Source organism: Megalobrama amblycephala, linkage group LG10 (assembly GCF_018812025.1).
Source record: "Megalobrama amblycephala isolate DHTTF-2021 linkage group LG10, ASM1881202v1, whole genome shotgun sequence".
NCBI lineage: Eukaryota > Metazoa > Chordata > Actinopteri > Cypriniformes > Xenocyprididae > Megalobrama > Megalobrama amblycephala.
Window position 1 is genome coordinate 30,156,577 of NC_063053.1, and position 15,631 is coordinate 30,172,207.

The 15,631-nt window shown below is 35.5% G+C and overlaps 1 protein-coding gene across 4 annotated transcripts in view; it reads right to left on the reverse strand.

Moving 5' to 3' along the window:
- Positions 1-233: 233 nt before the first annotated feature.
- zgc:172136 (uncharacterized protein LOC566376 homolog) overlaps positions 234-15,631 on the reverse strand; it is a 35,095-nt gene continuing 19,697 nt past the window's right edge. For all 4 annotated transcript variants that reach the window (XM_048205739.1, XM_048205736.1, XM_048205737.1 and 1 more), the window contains 9 exons: positions 15,308-15,503; positions 14,031-14,186; positions 13,075-13,140; positions 8,880-8,948; positions 8,519-8,693; positions 5,944-6,213; positions 4,883-5,014; positions 2,132-2,181; positions 234-2,051 (listed from right to left, as the gene is read on the reverse strand). In XM_048205739.1, the coding sequence (XP_048061696.1) occupies positions 1,800-2,051; positions 2,132-2,181; positions 4,883-5,014; positions 5,944-6,213; positions 8,519-8,693; positions 8,880-8,948; positions 13,075-13,140; positions 14,031-14,186; positions 15,308-15,503 (1,366 nt within the window). In that variant the 3' untranslated portion in view covers positions 234-1,799. The remainder of the gene's footprint in view (positions 2,052-2,131; positions 2,182-4,882; positions 5,015-5,943; positions 6,214-8,518; positions 8,694-8,879; positions 8,949-13,074; positions 13,141-14,030; positions 14,187-15,307; positions 15,504-15,631) is intronic.

Below are 15,631 nucleotides of genomic sequence, written 5' to 3' on the forward strand. Positions count from 1 at the left end.
GAAAGCAACGGAGTTTGAAACTCAATGTATGTCTTTTCCATGTACTGAACTCTTGTTATTCAGCTATGCCAAGGTAAATTCAAATTTTGAATCTAGGGCACCTTTAAGTGATATTATAATTATTATTTATACCAATCATATCACTAACCCTTATTGTTATGCTAATTGCCTTTATGAGTTTATTATATTTCTATACCTTTAAAAAAAAAAAAAAAAAGGAAAGTAAAAATATCTTGACAGATTCCAGCTACGTTTATTCATACTGTTCATTCTCAGTTTTTCCTTTCACTGAAAGGAACACATGGGCATGCTTTTAATAGGATGTGTGTTTACAATACATAGATGAAGAAGTGACACCCACCATTATTTAGACAACCTCCGAGGGCTTGATGTATATTTTGTAATTATCAAAATCAAAAGAGCTCCATGTATCCTGAACAAAACAAACACTGATCTATATACAGCGAAAAAATCTTTGTTCTTATTGTGACAAAAGTTCATCTCAGTTCTGCATTACTTGTGTAGGAAATAACAAACTATTTGCTATTATATTAAACCAATGGTTAGACCTTGCAAAAAACAAATGAAATATTTTGGTTTGACCTTTTAACTTTCTGTTCAATCCTGATTGCTGGTTTGAGCGGGTTCACACGTGCTTTGTAACTCAGGTAAGGGAACATGAGTATTGTCTGTACACAATGGTTTTTGAAACAGGAGAACAAGCGGTGCAAGTTCAGTGTCTTTGAATGATGCGACAAAATTCTCATGATCGAAAATGACTCAAACTGTACATGGCTGAATGAGTTTACTGACATTAATAATGCACCTGTAATAATGTCCAATATTAAGGGAATCTTGTTTAAAGATATCAACATTTTTAATTATTTTTTAATGAATTAAAAAAAAAAAAAAATTAATGTGCACTCATAATCAAAATAACTTCCCCTCCCTCTTGCAGCAAAATCTCTTCTCTAATGATGTGTTTACTGGCACAAGGGCGGGACAACCTGTCACTCAAATGAGATCGACCAATAGCAAACCACAACCATCCAAAGATCCAATCAATACCCAATGGACAAAATCAATTCCCGCCCTACATTTTTTTTTCTTCGAGAAGCTGTTTGACTCTGATATACGTCACAACAGGGAAGAAAAGACTATCGCAACTTTCGTTTCATGCCGACTTTAAAGGAACGTGGCTTTAAATTGCACGAGTATAGGATTTCCTTTTAGAGAACTGGTTATTCCAGCAGCTTCTGTCTGTATTAATTCTGTATTTCAGAGAAAGCTCCTCCACAAACTTTGTAGCATTATTGTTACACCATGTCCTAACAAGGTGTGTCCACAATAAAAGCAAAAATGTTTAGCTTTTGATGTTTAGAGAACAGAATTTAGACAAATGAAAGTTCACTATGGGAGGGCCTTCTTGTTGCTCATTGAGGTTGCGACCAGTTCGAATTTACATGGAAGAAATAGATTTTATCATTAGTGATTTTTTTGCATCACACCTTGATGCGACACAGTGTTAGTGCAGGAATGCCTTGCTCCTTGTAAGATTATCCATTAACAAGTTCTGTACAAAGTTCATCAACAAAATTCTACATGTATAATTTGTAAAACAACCCACAATTGTTCATATTGTCCTGCTGTTGAACAGCATAGAAACACATTTAAGTGTATGGTTGAGTTTTAATGAAAGTCCTGTTAAAAATGTGTCCTGTTTACACTTCAGTTTTGTCTTCATTTTGCTGTCCGGTATAAACAGGAAGACAACAGGAAGCTGCAGTTCTCTCAGTTTCTTATAGAACAAGCTCCAGCATCTGGTTATCATCCAGCAGGTCCAGAGATAGGCAGTTTGTGGAGCGCTGGGCGCAGAAAGAAGATTTGTCTGGACATGGGCTGGTTGTGGTGTGCGGGAGCCCAAACGCGTAGCTGACGGAGGTGTCTGGAACTGATGCCGTTCCTAGCGGGAGAAGAGGGGAAAACAGTCGCACGTCGTCCAGACTCAGACTGTAGCGGTCAACCGGGTTACGAGCCTTCTGATTCGAAACCTGCAATGGGTGATGAGAGCAATTAGTGACATGATGAAGGAATGAAAAGGGAAAGAATGGAGAAGACAGAAATGGCAAACCTGTTTCATGACGTCTGGATCGTTGCCTGTAACTGAGCTCATTTGCAGACCTGGAAACAGTAAACAGGATGAGATTTATATTCTCATCAAAGACTGCAGGCAAAATATGGATTTTGTAAAAACGATCAAAAAAGGATAAATGTATTTACACTTTAAGGCTTGATGCACAGATCCAATATTTTGTCATAATAAAATATTTTTTATACAATATCAGTGCTTCCCACACTTAGACTTTACTTGGAGACACATTTTTGCTTTTATTATTTTTATCCTCTTATACTCTTATACTTTTATATCCACCCAAGATAATGAAACCATCCGCGAACCAGGCCCGGCTCCACGGGGGGCCAGGGTGGGCCTGGCCCACCCAATCAGAGGCTTGGCCCACCCTGGCCCCACACCACATAACAGCCAATCACAAAATTAGTGTGATATTCAATTCAGCTCCAGACCAAGCGGCAACCTCCCCCTTAGTAGTGCTGCTAAAATATATATTTTTTCTAAACATGTCTCTAAAATATGTTAAACCGTTCAATACCGCTTCTCTACAGTATCCATATGACAGCGAGTTCACGCACATCGCAGCCTCCTGTCACTCACTCAGCGCAGCGGCAGGCCTCGAGACTCTCGTTCGGTCCGGTTGAAGCGTTTTTGTTATGATAACAACTGATACGACAACTTTAGCATTCATTCATTCAGTGTTTCCCATTAATGACCCTGTGCGCCGCCACCGTTTCATAACGAACCGAAAATTTAAAACATAAATGGTCTCTACATTGTATTTTGCCAATGAACTAAAATCAAAACCGTAATGGCTTTGTGCCTTAATAAAGCATCAAAATATATACAGTGATTAAGTATATACTATTTAGTCTGTTTGTGCTGCGTGTTTTAAAGAGAAGTGCGCACTTTGCTCACACGATCAGCTGGCGATTTGGTGATCAAAATTGATTAGAAATTGGCTACAAACTAGTATTTTAATTTTCCTATACGTTGTGTAAAGTAGCCTAACCAATATATATATATTAGATTGCATTTGTTACAATAGCCTATATGGATATTACTGTCATGTATGTATTATTATTTTATTGTTATAATTGTTCGGCATCCTAAAACACCTAAAACGATGTAGACTTTATATCACAACTAAAAATATGTTTGAACCCTCTTTAAGTCAATGTTGTTTTTGGTCAATTTGCACACTGTACATGAGTTGAAACTCTTAATTTTGAGCTTCCAAAGTGCACCAGATTGATGCATTTAACCTTAAAATGTACAAAATTTTCTTACGGGGGTGCATGCCCCCGGACCCCCCTAGAGGAGGTATTGGACAAAAGTTCTAATTTCATACAGTATAAACAGCTCGTGCAAAAAAATTTAAATAATAAATGTTGCAAATATTATTTATGTTATCTCACATTATATTTTGTAATGTGATTTTTCAAAATAGTATAATAGTTTATAACAATAACAATAACAAACAACCCTAACAATTGCCTTATCTATATCAATAGACATGTGAGATTAAAGCATTAAAGCCCCCCACCAATCCGACCGGCCCACCTGGAATATCATTTGGCCCACCTTTCATCTCATATCTGGAGCCGGGCCTGCCGCGAACGCGTTTCGTACCTGCTCGTTATGTGCGCGTCAGAACTGTTTACTCCCGCTAACGTTCCCACAGGCGCTGCATTTTGCAAAGTCACAAGGGGGCGCTGTTGCGTGTTCTACAGGCTCGCGCAACAGAGCTTCAGACTGCTTCAAAGTGATTCTCAATCAATGAAAAGCGCGGATTTATGCCAAGCGATTGCTAATGAACTCAAGTTGATGAATTATTACAATGTCTACTTCATGGCCTTTATATAAAATGTTTTAGAGACGATTGTAAGAATCTGAAGGATCAGCCTGCAATAGTACAGACATTTCAAAATAAGAGTCCTGGTGTATTTCGGGCTTGTTTATAATTAAAAGTCACACGCTAAGTTTTTTCTTTTTCTTTTGGGCATTATTGGTATTTTGGTTACACAATAAATTGTATTTAATTTGATTTCCATTTAATTCATAGTAAATTGCAGTTTCCCCCACAGGAAGAAAAGACTAAGAACATTATTTGACACATTTATTATTCATTTTATAAATTTTACTTGTAAAATCTGTGTCCCATTCACTGAGAGAGACACTATATGACAGCAAGGAGAACATAGGAAAAGGTGAACCATTTAAATGCTGTAATTTTGCATAATTTACAATGCATAATAATGCATAATATTAGTATGTAATTTAATGTAATATGCTATGTAATTAAAATTAATTTCAATAAATAAAAATACTGTTAAACATCACACATTATTTGTTTGTCACATGTAGTAGACCGTTTTTGCGTTTTGTAATAGGAGGATTTTTCACCCGGCTACCACAGCAAGTATATTTCAAACCTGTGGGAAGCACTGAATATGAGCATATGAAATTAAACTATATTTGTATTACTAATATTATCATATATTATATAATCTTGCACTAATCACTTGCCAGTAGTGGTTTACATGCACTCCCTACATGATCTACACATTTCTGATGCATTCAGTAACTTCACCTGAGCATGTTATGTAACAATGGAAAAAAAAAAAAAAAATGAAAGAGAATTGGAGTAAATCAGAATAGAATGATGTAGATCAGATGTTAGATTGGATGCATTTGGATTTAGAACCACATGAAATTGACCAAGATCTGATTGTTTTTTTGAGTTCTCACCTTTACACTCATTGTCTGATTGGATGGCGGGACAGTCGACGGACACGCCCTCTAGTAGCTCAGCCAGTCGCAAGATATCCACAGGGTCGTCCACAGAAACCTCCCCGGGCTCCTTCACCATCTCCTGCAAATCTGCATTCAGATTTCAGATTTCATCACAAGCTGTCTATCTATGTTAAACTGTGCTTGACCTAAAAGATTTAGAAACTCTTTCACTGTCAGTGCGAACGTGACATTTTAAGAGAACGAAAACAATGACTTGCATGCCAAGCTGGTTGAGCAAATAGACTAAATAACTTCACAACAACTTCAACAACATGTCTTTCCAGCATTACATATGCAAGGAATCCCAGCAATGCCCATCCGTCAGCAGACCATGTCAAATTGATGAGAGTGGCAATTTATACTCTTGCAAAACAACCACAAAGTAGGGATGTGCCCAAAGCCGAAATCCAAATTGTAGAATGTGTGGTCAGTACCGCCACTCCCTATGCACAAAGTACGAGTAAAAAGCGAGTGCGCATTCAAAAGCGCTTCCATATTGATAGCAACTCCCTGATACCCACAAATTATATACAATATATGATCTTTTTGTTTACAGAAATTAAATAAAGGATTAAAAGGGATTTAAGGGAATAAAGAAGAAATAAGAATAGTAAAAGATGTTCCAGGTCTAATTGTGAAGTAATCCATTTAAACTCTTTGCAAATAATATTTAAACACATGCACACATACACTCTGGTTTGTATGTCGAATATGTCAAAAATGTAAAAAATGTTTCTTGTCTCGTTACATTCAGTTATGAATGATGTCATTTAAATGATAATGATTTTGGCCAATTGCAATTATTGGGGGGGGGACTTGTTCCCCTCGATGCCTACGGTGGTTACGGCCCTGCATTTAGGGGCTCTGTAGAATGCATTATTTCCTTTCCAAATTTAGTATTCGACTTTGGGCACATCGCTACCACAAAGTACTCAAACTGTATGCAAACTGAAATCAAATGTTGACTCTAAAGTTGGCAGATGAGTATAGAGAAATGTTGATTAATATACTCTCACCTTCCTCCTGCCACTTGTCTTCATCAGTCCGAGCTTTGCAGCTTGTGTCGATCCCAGAGGTGTGTAAGAAGCCATGACTGATGGCAGAGATGAAGGACTTTTCCTTCTCCTCCATGGAAACCATCTCTACGGAGACGCTGTGTTGCCTGGTGTCCGCCTCAATGCCAGAGCTGCTGGTGGAGTGTCGAGACAGACGGGGACTGCCCTCGCTGCAGGGGTGATCCAGGTCGAGCTCATCACTGATGTACGATTCACGATACCTCGTCTTCTCTGCATCCAGAGAGGGAGGGGGGGGGGGGGGGGGGGGGATTGTGTTTTTAAAACAAGAAGTATTTAATCAAAAACAGACTGACAGGGTAAAATAGTTCTGACTAATAAGGGTGATTCTCACTAACCAGTCAAGAACATATCTAGGTCTTATTTCAACAGAATTAAAAAGAAATAATATTATAATAATATAAAAATAAAATAATATTATAAAAAATAAATATTTTTTCAGTTCAATTCATGAATTTCATTTTACATCTTGCAATCAGGACGTTTTTCTCAGAATTGTGAGATATAAACTCACAACTCACAATTGTAAGAAAAAAAGTCGCAATTAGCTTTTTTATTTTTTATTTAGTTGCGGAAACAAGCTTCCATAGTATAGTGCTCATCACAATACAAATCACTTCAAAGCAGATGTTTGATACAAATATTACAATCAAGAAGCCAGTGGTGACTGACAAGGAAAAAGAATATTAAAGAATAAACCGTATTTTGCATTAAAGAAAATTAAGCCTTTTTTTTTTCTTCCTATAACTATTTTCCAAGTCTATTATACGGAAGAGGATTAGGGCCAAGCAATAATAAAAAAAAATAAAACCATCTCGAGATTAAAGTTGTTAAATTTCGAGAAAAAAGTCTAAATAAAATGTTGAGAATAAACTCAGTAAATTACGAGAAAAAAATCGTTAAATTTCGAGAAAAAAGTCGAGATAAAATGTTGAGAATAAACTTGTTAAATTATGAGAAAAAACTCATTAAATTACGAGAACAAATTGGTTAAATTATGAGAAAAATGTCATTAAATTTCGAGAAAAAAGTCTAGATAAATTGTTGAGAATAATCTCATTAAATTATGAGAAAAAGTCGTTAAATTACGAGAACAAATTCGTTAAATTACGAATTTGTTCTCATAATTTAACGACTTTTTTCTCATAATTTAATGAGTTTATTCTCATAATTTAATACGTTTATTTTCATAATTTAATGAGTTTATTCTCAACATTTTATCTTGACTTTTTTCTCGAAATTTAACGAGATTTTTCTCGTAATTTAATGACTTTATTCTCAACATTTTATCTTGACTTTTTTCTCGAAATTTAACGAGTTTTTTCTCGTAATTTAATTACTTTATTCACAACATTTTATCTCGACATTTTTCTTGAAATTTAACAAGTTTTTTCTCGTAATTTAATGACTTTATTCTCAACATTTTATCTCGACTTTTTTCTCGAAATTTAACGAGTTTTTTCTCGTAATTTAACGAGTTTATTCTCAACATTTTATCTCGACCTTTTTCTCGAAATGTAATGTTTTTTCTCGTAATTTAACGAGTTTATTCTCAACATTTTATCTCGACATTTTTCTCGAAATTTAACGAGTTTTTTCTCGTAATTTAACGAGTTTATTCTCAACATTTTATCTCGACTTTTTTCTCGAAATTTAACGAGTTTTTTCTCGAAATTTAACAACTTTAATCTCAAGATGGTTTTATTTTTTTATTATTGCTTGGCCCTAATCCTCTTCCGTACTATTAAGATTTTTTGGTACTATAACATTATTTTACTGACAATTTTCCTCCAATACTTATTACTGTAATGAGAAAAGGAAAATAAAGACATTATTAAAATTGTGAAGTACTTATATTTTATGATAGTATTGTTACTTTATTGCACCAAAAATAAATACATCAAATTAATGTATTATAGAGAATGTATGTATGTATTGTATGTATGTATCTAATCTGTATGTATTAATCTATATAAAAAATACTGTCACAAGGCAAAAACTCCTTATGATCCTAAACATGCTTCATTATTTATGTACAAAATATAATTTCCCTTTTTCCCCTTTTGATTTTGGTCTGAAATGTGACCTTGACATGTTTTTGTGAGAATAATCTTGGACATCATGAAACTAATGGGGTATAATAGAAACAACTCCAATGAGAATACAAAAATACAAAAAAAGAAAAAAATCATACTATAAAGGCCTGCTCACACCAAGAATGATAACTATAAAGATAACTATAACGGTAACTATATTGCAATTTTGTCGTCTGCTGCTTTAAATGCTTGAGCTCTTTAAAGCAGGATGGATTCTGATTCTGATTTTATCGTTAATCAGCTGGAAAAACGTTTTCTGAAAGTGATTCCAATGATTTTGTTTCTCTGTGTCTTTAACGTTGTAGTTGTGGTGTGAACTCTGCTATTCTTTTATATTTAGAATGATTTTTAGAGCCATCTTTATCGTTATCCTTGGTGTGAACGGGCCTTAATAGTGAGAAGAATATTGTGTGGACACACACCCTCGGTCTCCTCTAGTTGGCGCAGGTGTTTGAGCGCAGGTTGCAAGCTGAGATACAATCTGTGACAGGAACTCAGATGGAGTAGAAGATGTCGAGAACGAAAAGCCGAACCAGTGTAGTACACCAGCTTCCTCGCTGAGGGCAAACCATCCGGCTGGATCTCAAACTTCTTCCCCTGTGCAGAGAGCAGAAGAGAGAACTCTTTATATGTAAAGTAACTGTCATAGCAGATGTTCAAGCACCACAATCCAAATCACATAATGGAGTTCAGATAAATCAACCCAAAAACCTTGGAATGAGGGAGACACAGTGAGATCTGGTGTGACATAATAATGTAACAAGAAGTAACATTAAATGTTACCAGAAAGGTGAGTCGTCCCACGTGAAACCAGGGGAAGTCATACAACAGATCACGCACATTGTTCACCTCCTGCAAAATAAAACAAAAACATGAAATGGCTCAGAATCTGATTTCTATGGAAGCTTGTTTCCATCATGAAATAAAAAATAAAAAGGTAATTGTTTTTTCTCAAAATTGCAAGTTTATATCTCATTTCTGACTTTATAACTCGCAATTGTGTCTTATAAAGTCAGAATTGCAAGATAAAAATACAATTCTCAGAAAAGTCAGAATTGCAAGTTTATATCTCGCAATTCTGGCTTTATAAGATGCAATTGCGAGTTTATATCATGCAATTCTGACTTTATAACTTGAAATTGTTAGTATATATATAATGCAATTCTGAGAGAAAAAAGTCAGAATTGCATGTTACAAACTCAGAATTGTGTGATAAAAACAAGCAATTGCAAGAAAAAAGTCAGAATTGACTATATCTTGCAATTCTGAGTTTATAACTCGCAAGTCTGACTTTGTAACTCGCAATTCTGACTTTATAACTTGAAATTTTTAGTTTATATAATGCAATTCTGAGAAAAAAAAGTCAGAATTGCATGTTACAAACTCAGAATTGTGTGATAAAAACAAGCAATTGCAAGAAAAAAGTCAGAATTGACTATATCTTGCAATTCTGATTTTATATCTCACAATTCTGACTTTAACTCGCAATTCTGACTTTATAACTCGCAATTCTGACTATAACTCGCAATTCTGACTTTGTAACTCGCAATTCTGACTTTGTAACTCGCAATTCTGACTTTATAACTCTCTATTCTGATTTTATAACTCGCAATTCTGACTTTGTAACTCGCAATTCTGACTTTGTAACTCGCAATTCTGACTTTATAACTCGCAATTCTGACTGTAACTCGCAATTCTGACTTTGTAACTCGCAATTCTGACTGTAACTCGCAATTCTGACTAACTCGCAATTCTGACTGTAACTCGCAATTCTGACTAACTCGCAATTCTGACTTTATAACTCGCAATTCTGACTATAACTCGCAATTCTGACTTTATAACTCGCAATTCTGACTTTGTAACTCGCAATTCTGACTTTATAACTCGCAATTCTGACTATAACTCGCAATTCTGACTTTATAACTCGCAATTCTGACTATGACTTTGTAACTCGCAATTCTGACTTTATAACTCGCAATTCTGACTATAACTTGCAATTCTGACTTTGTAACTCGCAATTCTGGCTTTGTAACTCGCAATTCTGACTTTATAACTCGCAATTCTGATTTTATATCTCACAATTCTGACTTTGTAACTCGCAATTCTGACTTTATAACTCGCAATTCTGACTTTATAACTCGCAATTCTGACTGTAACTCGCAATTCTGACTATAACTCGCAATTCTGACTTTATAACTCGCAATTCTGACTATAACTCGCAATTCTGACTATGTAACTCGCAATTCTGACTTTATAACTCGCAATTCTGACTTTGTAACTCGCAAGTCTGACTTTGTAACTCGCAATTCTGACTTTATAACTTGAAATTTTTAGTTTATATAATGCAATTCTGAGAAAAAAAAGTCAGAATTGCATGTTACAAACTCAGAATTGTGTGATAAAAACAAGCAATTGCAAGAAAAAAGTCAGAATTGACTATATCTTGCAATTCTGATTTTATATCTCACAATTCTGACTTTAACTCGCAATTCTGACTTTATAACTTGCAATTCTGACTTTATAACTCGCAATTCTGACTATAACTCGCAATTCTGACTTTGTAACTCGCAATTCTGACTTTGTAACTCGCAATTCTGACTTTATAACTCTCTATTCTGATTTTATAACTCGCAATTCTGACTTTGTAACTCGCAATTCTGACTTTGTAACTCGCAATTCTGACTTTATAACTCGCAATTCTGACTTTATAACTCGCAATTCTGACTGTAACTCGCAATTCTGACTTTGTAACTCGCAATTCTGACTGTAACTCGCAATTCTGACTAACTCGCAATTCTGACTGTAACTCGCAATTCTGACTAACTCGCAATTCTGACTTTATAACTCGCAATTCTGACTATAACTCGCAATTCTGACTTTATAACTCGCAATTCTGACTTTGTAACTCGCAATTCTGACTTTATAACTCGCAATTCTGACTATAACTCGCAATTCTGACTTTATAACTCGCAATTCTGACTATGACTTTGTAACTCGCAATTCTGACTTTATAACTCGCAATTCTGACTATAACTTGCAATTCTGACTTTGTAACTCGCAATTCTGGCTTTGTAACTCGCAATTCTGACTTTGTAACTCGCAATTCTGGCTTTGTAACTCGCAATTCTGACTTTATAACTCGCAATTCTGACTTTATAACTCGCAATTCTGATTTTATATCTCACAATTCTGACTTTGTAACTCGCAATTCTGACTTTATAACTCGCAATTCTGACTTTATAACTCGCAATTCTGACTGTAACTCGCAATTCTGACTATAACTCGCAATTCTGACTTTATAACTCGCAATTCTGACTATAACTCGCAATTCTGACTATGTAACTCGCAATTCTGACTTTATAACTCGCAATTCTGACTATGTAACTCGCAATTCTGACTTTATAACTCGCAATTCTGACTGTAATTCGCAATTCTGACTAACTCGCAATTCTGACTTTATAACTCGCAATTCTGACTATAACTCGCAATTCTAACTTTATAACTCGCAATTCTGACTTTGTAACTCGCAATTCTGACTTTATAACTCGCAATTCTGACTATAACTCGCAATTCTGACTTTATAACTCGCAATTCTGACTATGACTTTGTAACTCGCAATTCTGACTTTGTAACTCGCAATTCTAACTTTGTAACTCGCAATTCTGGCTTTGTAACTCGCAATTCTGACTTTATAACTCGCAATTCTGATTTTATATCTCACAATTCTGACTTTGTAACTCGCAATTCTGACTTTATAACTCGCAATTCTGACTGTAACTCGCAATTCTGACTATAACTCGCAATTCTGACTTTATAACTCGCAATTCTGACTATAACTCGCAATTCTGACTATGTAACTCGCAATTCTGACTTTATAACTCGCAATTCTGACTTTGTAACTCGCAATTCTGTCTTTATAACTCGCAATTCTGACTAACTAGCAATTGCAAGTTTAAATCTCAGAAAAAAGTCAGAATTTTGAGATAAAAAGTCGCAATTACCTTTTTTACTTTTTTATTTAGTGCTTCAAGCTTCCATAGATTTCACTGGTTCAGGTTTCTTTATGAGTTCAATACTGATTCTTATAGTACTTTAGTGCTCAGTAAAAACACTGATTTATATCTTAAGTACACATATCATTTTTAGAGAATTTTATCATTTGTAATTCTATTTGAAATCATTTTCAGACCATTGCAACCAAAAAAAAAAATTGGTCCCAGTATGGAACATTCTGACCAACAATCAGATCTCCCAACTCTCCTTACTAATAATATTTATATATTCACCTCTCGAAATGTGTTAGATCATATGTAATATAGGCTTATTTTCAGTGTGAGAAAGATGTAAAATATAAATCCTGTTTTTTTATCAAAGCAGAAGGGGTGCCCATTTAAGGTTGGGGTCAGGGCCTCAACACACTGGGTCTTTGATCTCTTAGACACAGGGCCCTTAGTTTAATCCAGCCCCAGACGCTTTAGCAGGCAGATCAGAGGACTCAGGGGAAAGGCATGCACTCCAAATCCCTGTTTATGGACTGAACCGTCTAATATATGCATTCCAGTCAGGCCTATCTGGAGAGCTCTATCATTGTGATTGGCACCAGCTCAATGAGAAAACACAGGACTGCAATGAATCACAGAATGATGCACATGTAGGGAATTCACATGTTTTGCAGCAAAAAGCAGCCAGAGGTCCATCATTTTCAACAATTTCAGGTGATGTATAACAAACACTGCTACTATGTTGGTATGGCTGCCGTTTATGTACAGGCTGTCCCCCTGTTTTTAAGACTGATTCTTTGTCAAATAAGAATGACATCTTATTTTTACTGTTAAAACATCTCAATTGTGGTCAGAAAGCCAGATACAGAGGCAGCTACATCCAAAAATACAGCCACTAAATGAGCTCCAATGAGAAAATCACGTTAGCGCTGCATAAGAAACACCCATTAATGCCTCATGCATTTACAAAAACACACCTGATACACTTGCATTCCTCGAAGAGTCAGTCCAAGGAGTGCTGAACCTTTCTCTTCTTTCTTGTCCTTCAAGAAAGAAACATAACACACATCAACACACTGTCTAATAAATGAATATGTAAAATATTGCACATATTATAAAATATGAATCATTTTAATTAAATAGTAAAAACTATTAATTTTAAAAATTAAACAAAATGATTCAAATCTATCTATAAATGATATATTCCAATATATATATATATTTATTGTATACTATTGTTAAAAGTTTGGGGTCAGTAAGAATTTGTTTTGATTTACATTTTTAAAAAATGTCTCTTATGCTCACCAAGGCTAAATTACAGCAAAAAAACAGTGAAATATTTTCAAAAATAAAAAAACTTTTTCTATATATCTATTTTCAAATGTAATTAATTCCTGTGATGGCAAAGCTGAATTTTCAGCAGTCTTCAATGTCACATGATCTTTCAGAGATCATTCTAAAATGTTGATTGTGCTCGAGAAATATGTCTTATTATTATCAATGTTGAAAACAGTTGTGTTGCTTAATATTTTGGTGTAAACCGTGATAAAAGTAAGAAATCTTTTGAATGGTAGTGTATACTGTATTTTCACATTTTATAATGTATAATTTATGCACCTTTAAATGCAAATTAAACATTGGAAATGCAAAACCAGTGACTGTTGTCAAACAATTTCCAAACACTCCCCTTGGTTTTACATTGCTTGGATAAACAGGTAGTCCTGCCCCAAACTGACAAAACTTGTTGAGATTATGTTGCAATATCACTCAAACAAGCACACTGCAATTCCTTTGGATTCCTAGTAGTGCAGAAATGACTTCACTTTTAACTTCCACTTTGATGAAGATATTTTTCAAATCCTCCCTACATACCACAGCTGAGAATGTCTTGACCTATAGAAAGACATTCTGATAACCATGCATGACCTCTGACCTTCTGGAGGCGATAAAAGGTGACTGGGACATCCTCCAGACGGCAGGATTCTCTGATGAAGAGCAGGATAGCGTCACGAGAGGACATCCCCCACAGCTCTTTATGAACCTTGGGCCCGTGACACAGCAGGTAGTCAATGCCACGCTTCGCAATTATCTACAAGAGAGCAGACACGGGTCATGCATGATTATGAAACGAGCGTGGGCTCTCACCATGCTTTATTAGTTTTACAAAAACTTTAATTAAACCCCTGCTGTAAGAAAAAGCAACATGAATTTGCTGGTTTGGTGCTTGTCCTAAAATGCTTGTCTTTCAGCATGGTCTTTCAGGTGAAGCTGGTTGTCCAAGAATCTCTTGCTAGATAAGAAGTTCTTCAGTTCTTCAACTTCAGAATTAAAATTTCCTGATAATGTACTCACCCCCACGTCATCCAAGATGTTCATGTCTTTCTTTCTTCAGTCCAAAAAAATTAAGGTTTTTGATCAAAACTTTTCTCCATATAGTGGACTTCAGTGGGGTACACCGGGTGGAAGGTCAAAATTGCAGTTTCAGTGCAGCTTCAAAGGGCTATACATGATCCCAGACAAGGAATAAAGGTCTTATCTAGTGAAACGATCTGTCATTTTCTAAAAAAAAATAAAAATGTATATACTTTTTAACCACAAATGCTCATCTAGCACTGCTCTGGCGGAAGGCGGAAGTACCGTGGTAGGGCCGAAAAACTCCATCTCATTTTCTCCTCCAACTTCAAAATCGTCCGATATCATTGTTTTACCTTTTTTTTTGTAAAGGGCGTTTGGCTTAATTTTTGCAGGTTCTATTTGAAGACACTAAATCTGTACTTTCACCTACGTCACGCGTGACCTTTGTAACGTGATTACGTCATGGCTGACCGTCCACAGAGCAAGATGATTATTTTTGGTTAAAAGTATATACATTTTTTCTTTTTTGAAAAAGACAGATTGTTTCACTAGATAAGACCCTTATTCTTCATCTTGGATCGTGTAGAGCCCTTTGAAGCTGCATTGAAACTGAAACTTGGACCTTCAACCCTGTGAACCCCACTGAAGTCCACTATATGGAGAAAAATCCTGGAATGTTTTCATCAAAAACCTTAATTTTTTTTTCGACTGAAGAAAGAAAGACATGAACATCTTGGATGACATGGGGGAGAGTAAATTATCAGAAAAGTGAAGTGAACTAATCCTAAGCACCGCCTGCTTGAATGCAAATGTATGTGATTGTAATTTATAAAATTCACTCTAATGAAGATTTACCCAGGGTGGAAAGTATTCTTTGGGCTGGAAATACATAGCGTGTCCGTGACTGTGGCCCTCTGAGAGGTGGTCAGAGTGATCGGCCTGTAGGGCGTATCCTGCTAGCTGGAAATACACTTCCTCCTGCTGTCTGCATTCTGAGCGAAGGACACGTTCCCGCAGGTCAAAGTAGTAGAGTTTTCTCGCTTTACGCTCACTGAGAAAAATAGAGGAAGAGAAAAATAAATAATACAATAACAAACTAAACATCAGATATTAATGTTTTAGCAATAGTTATTTTGGTCCCACTTTATATTAGGTGGCCTTAACTAAAAAAAATAAGTA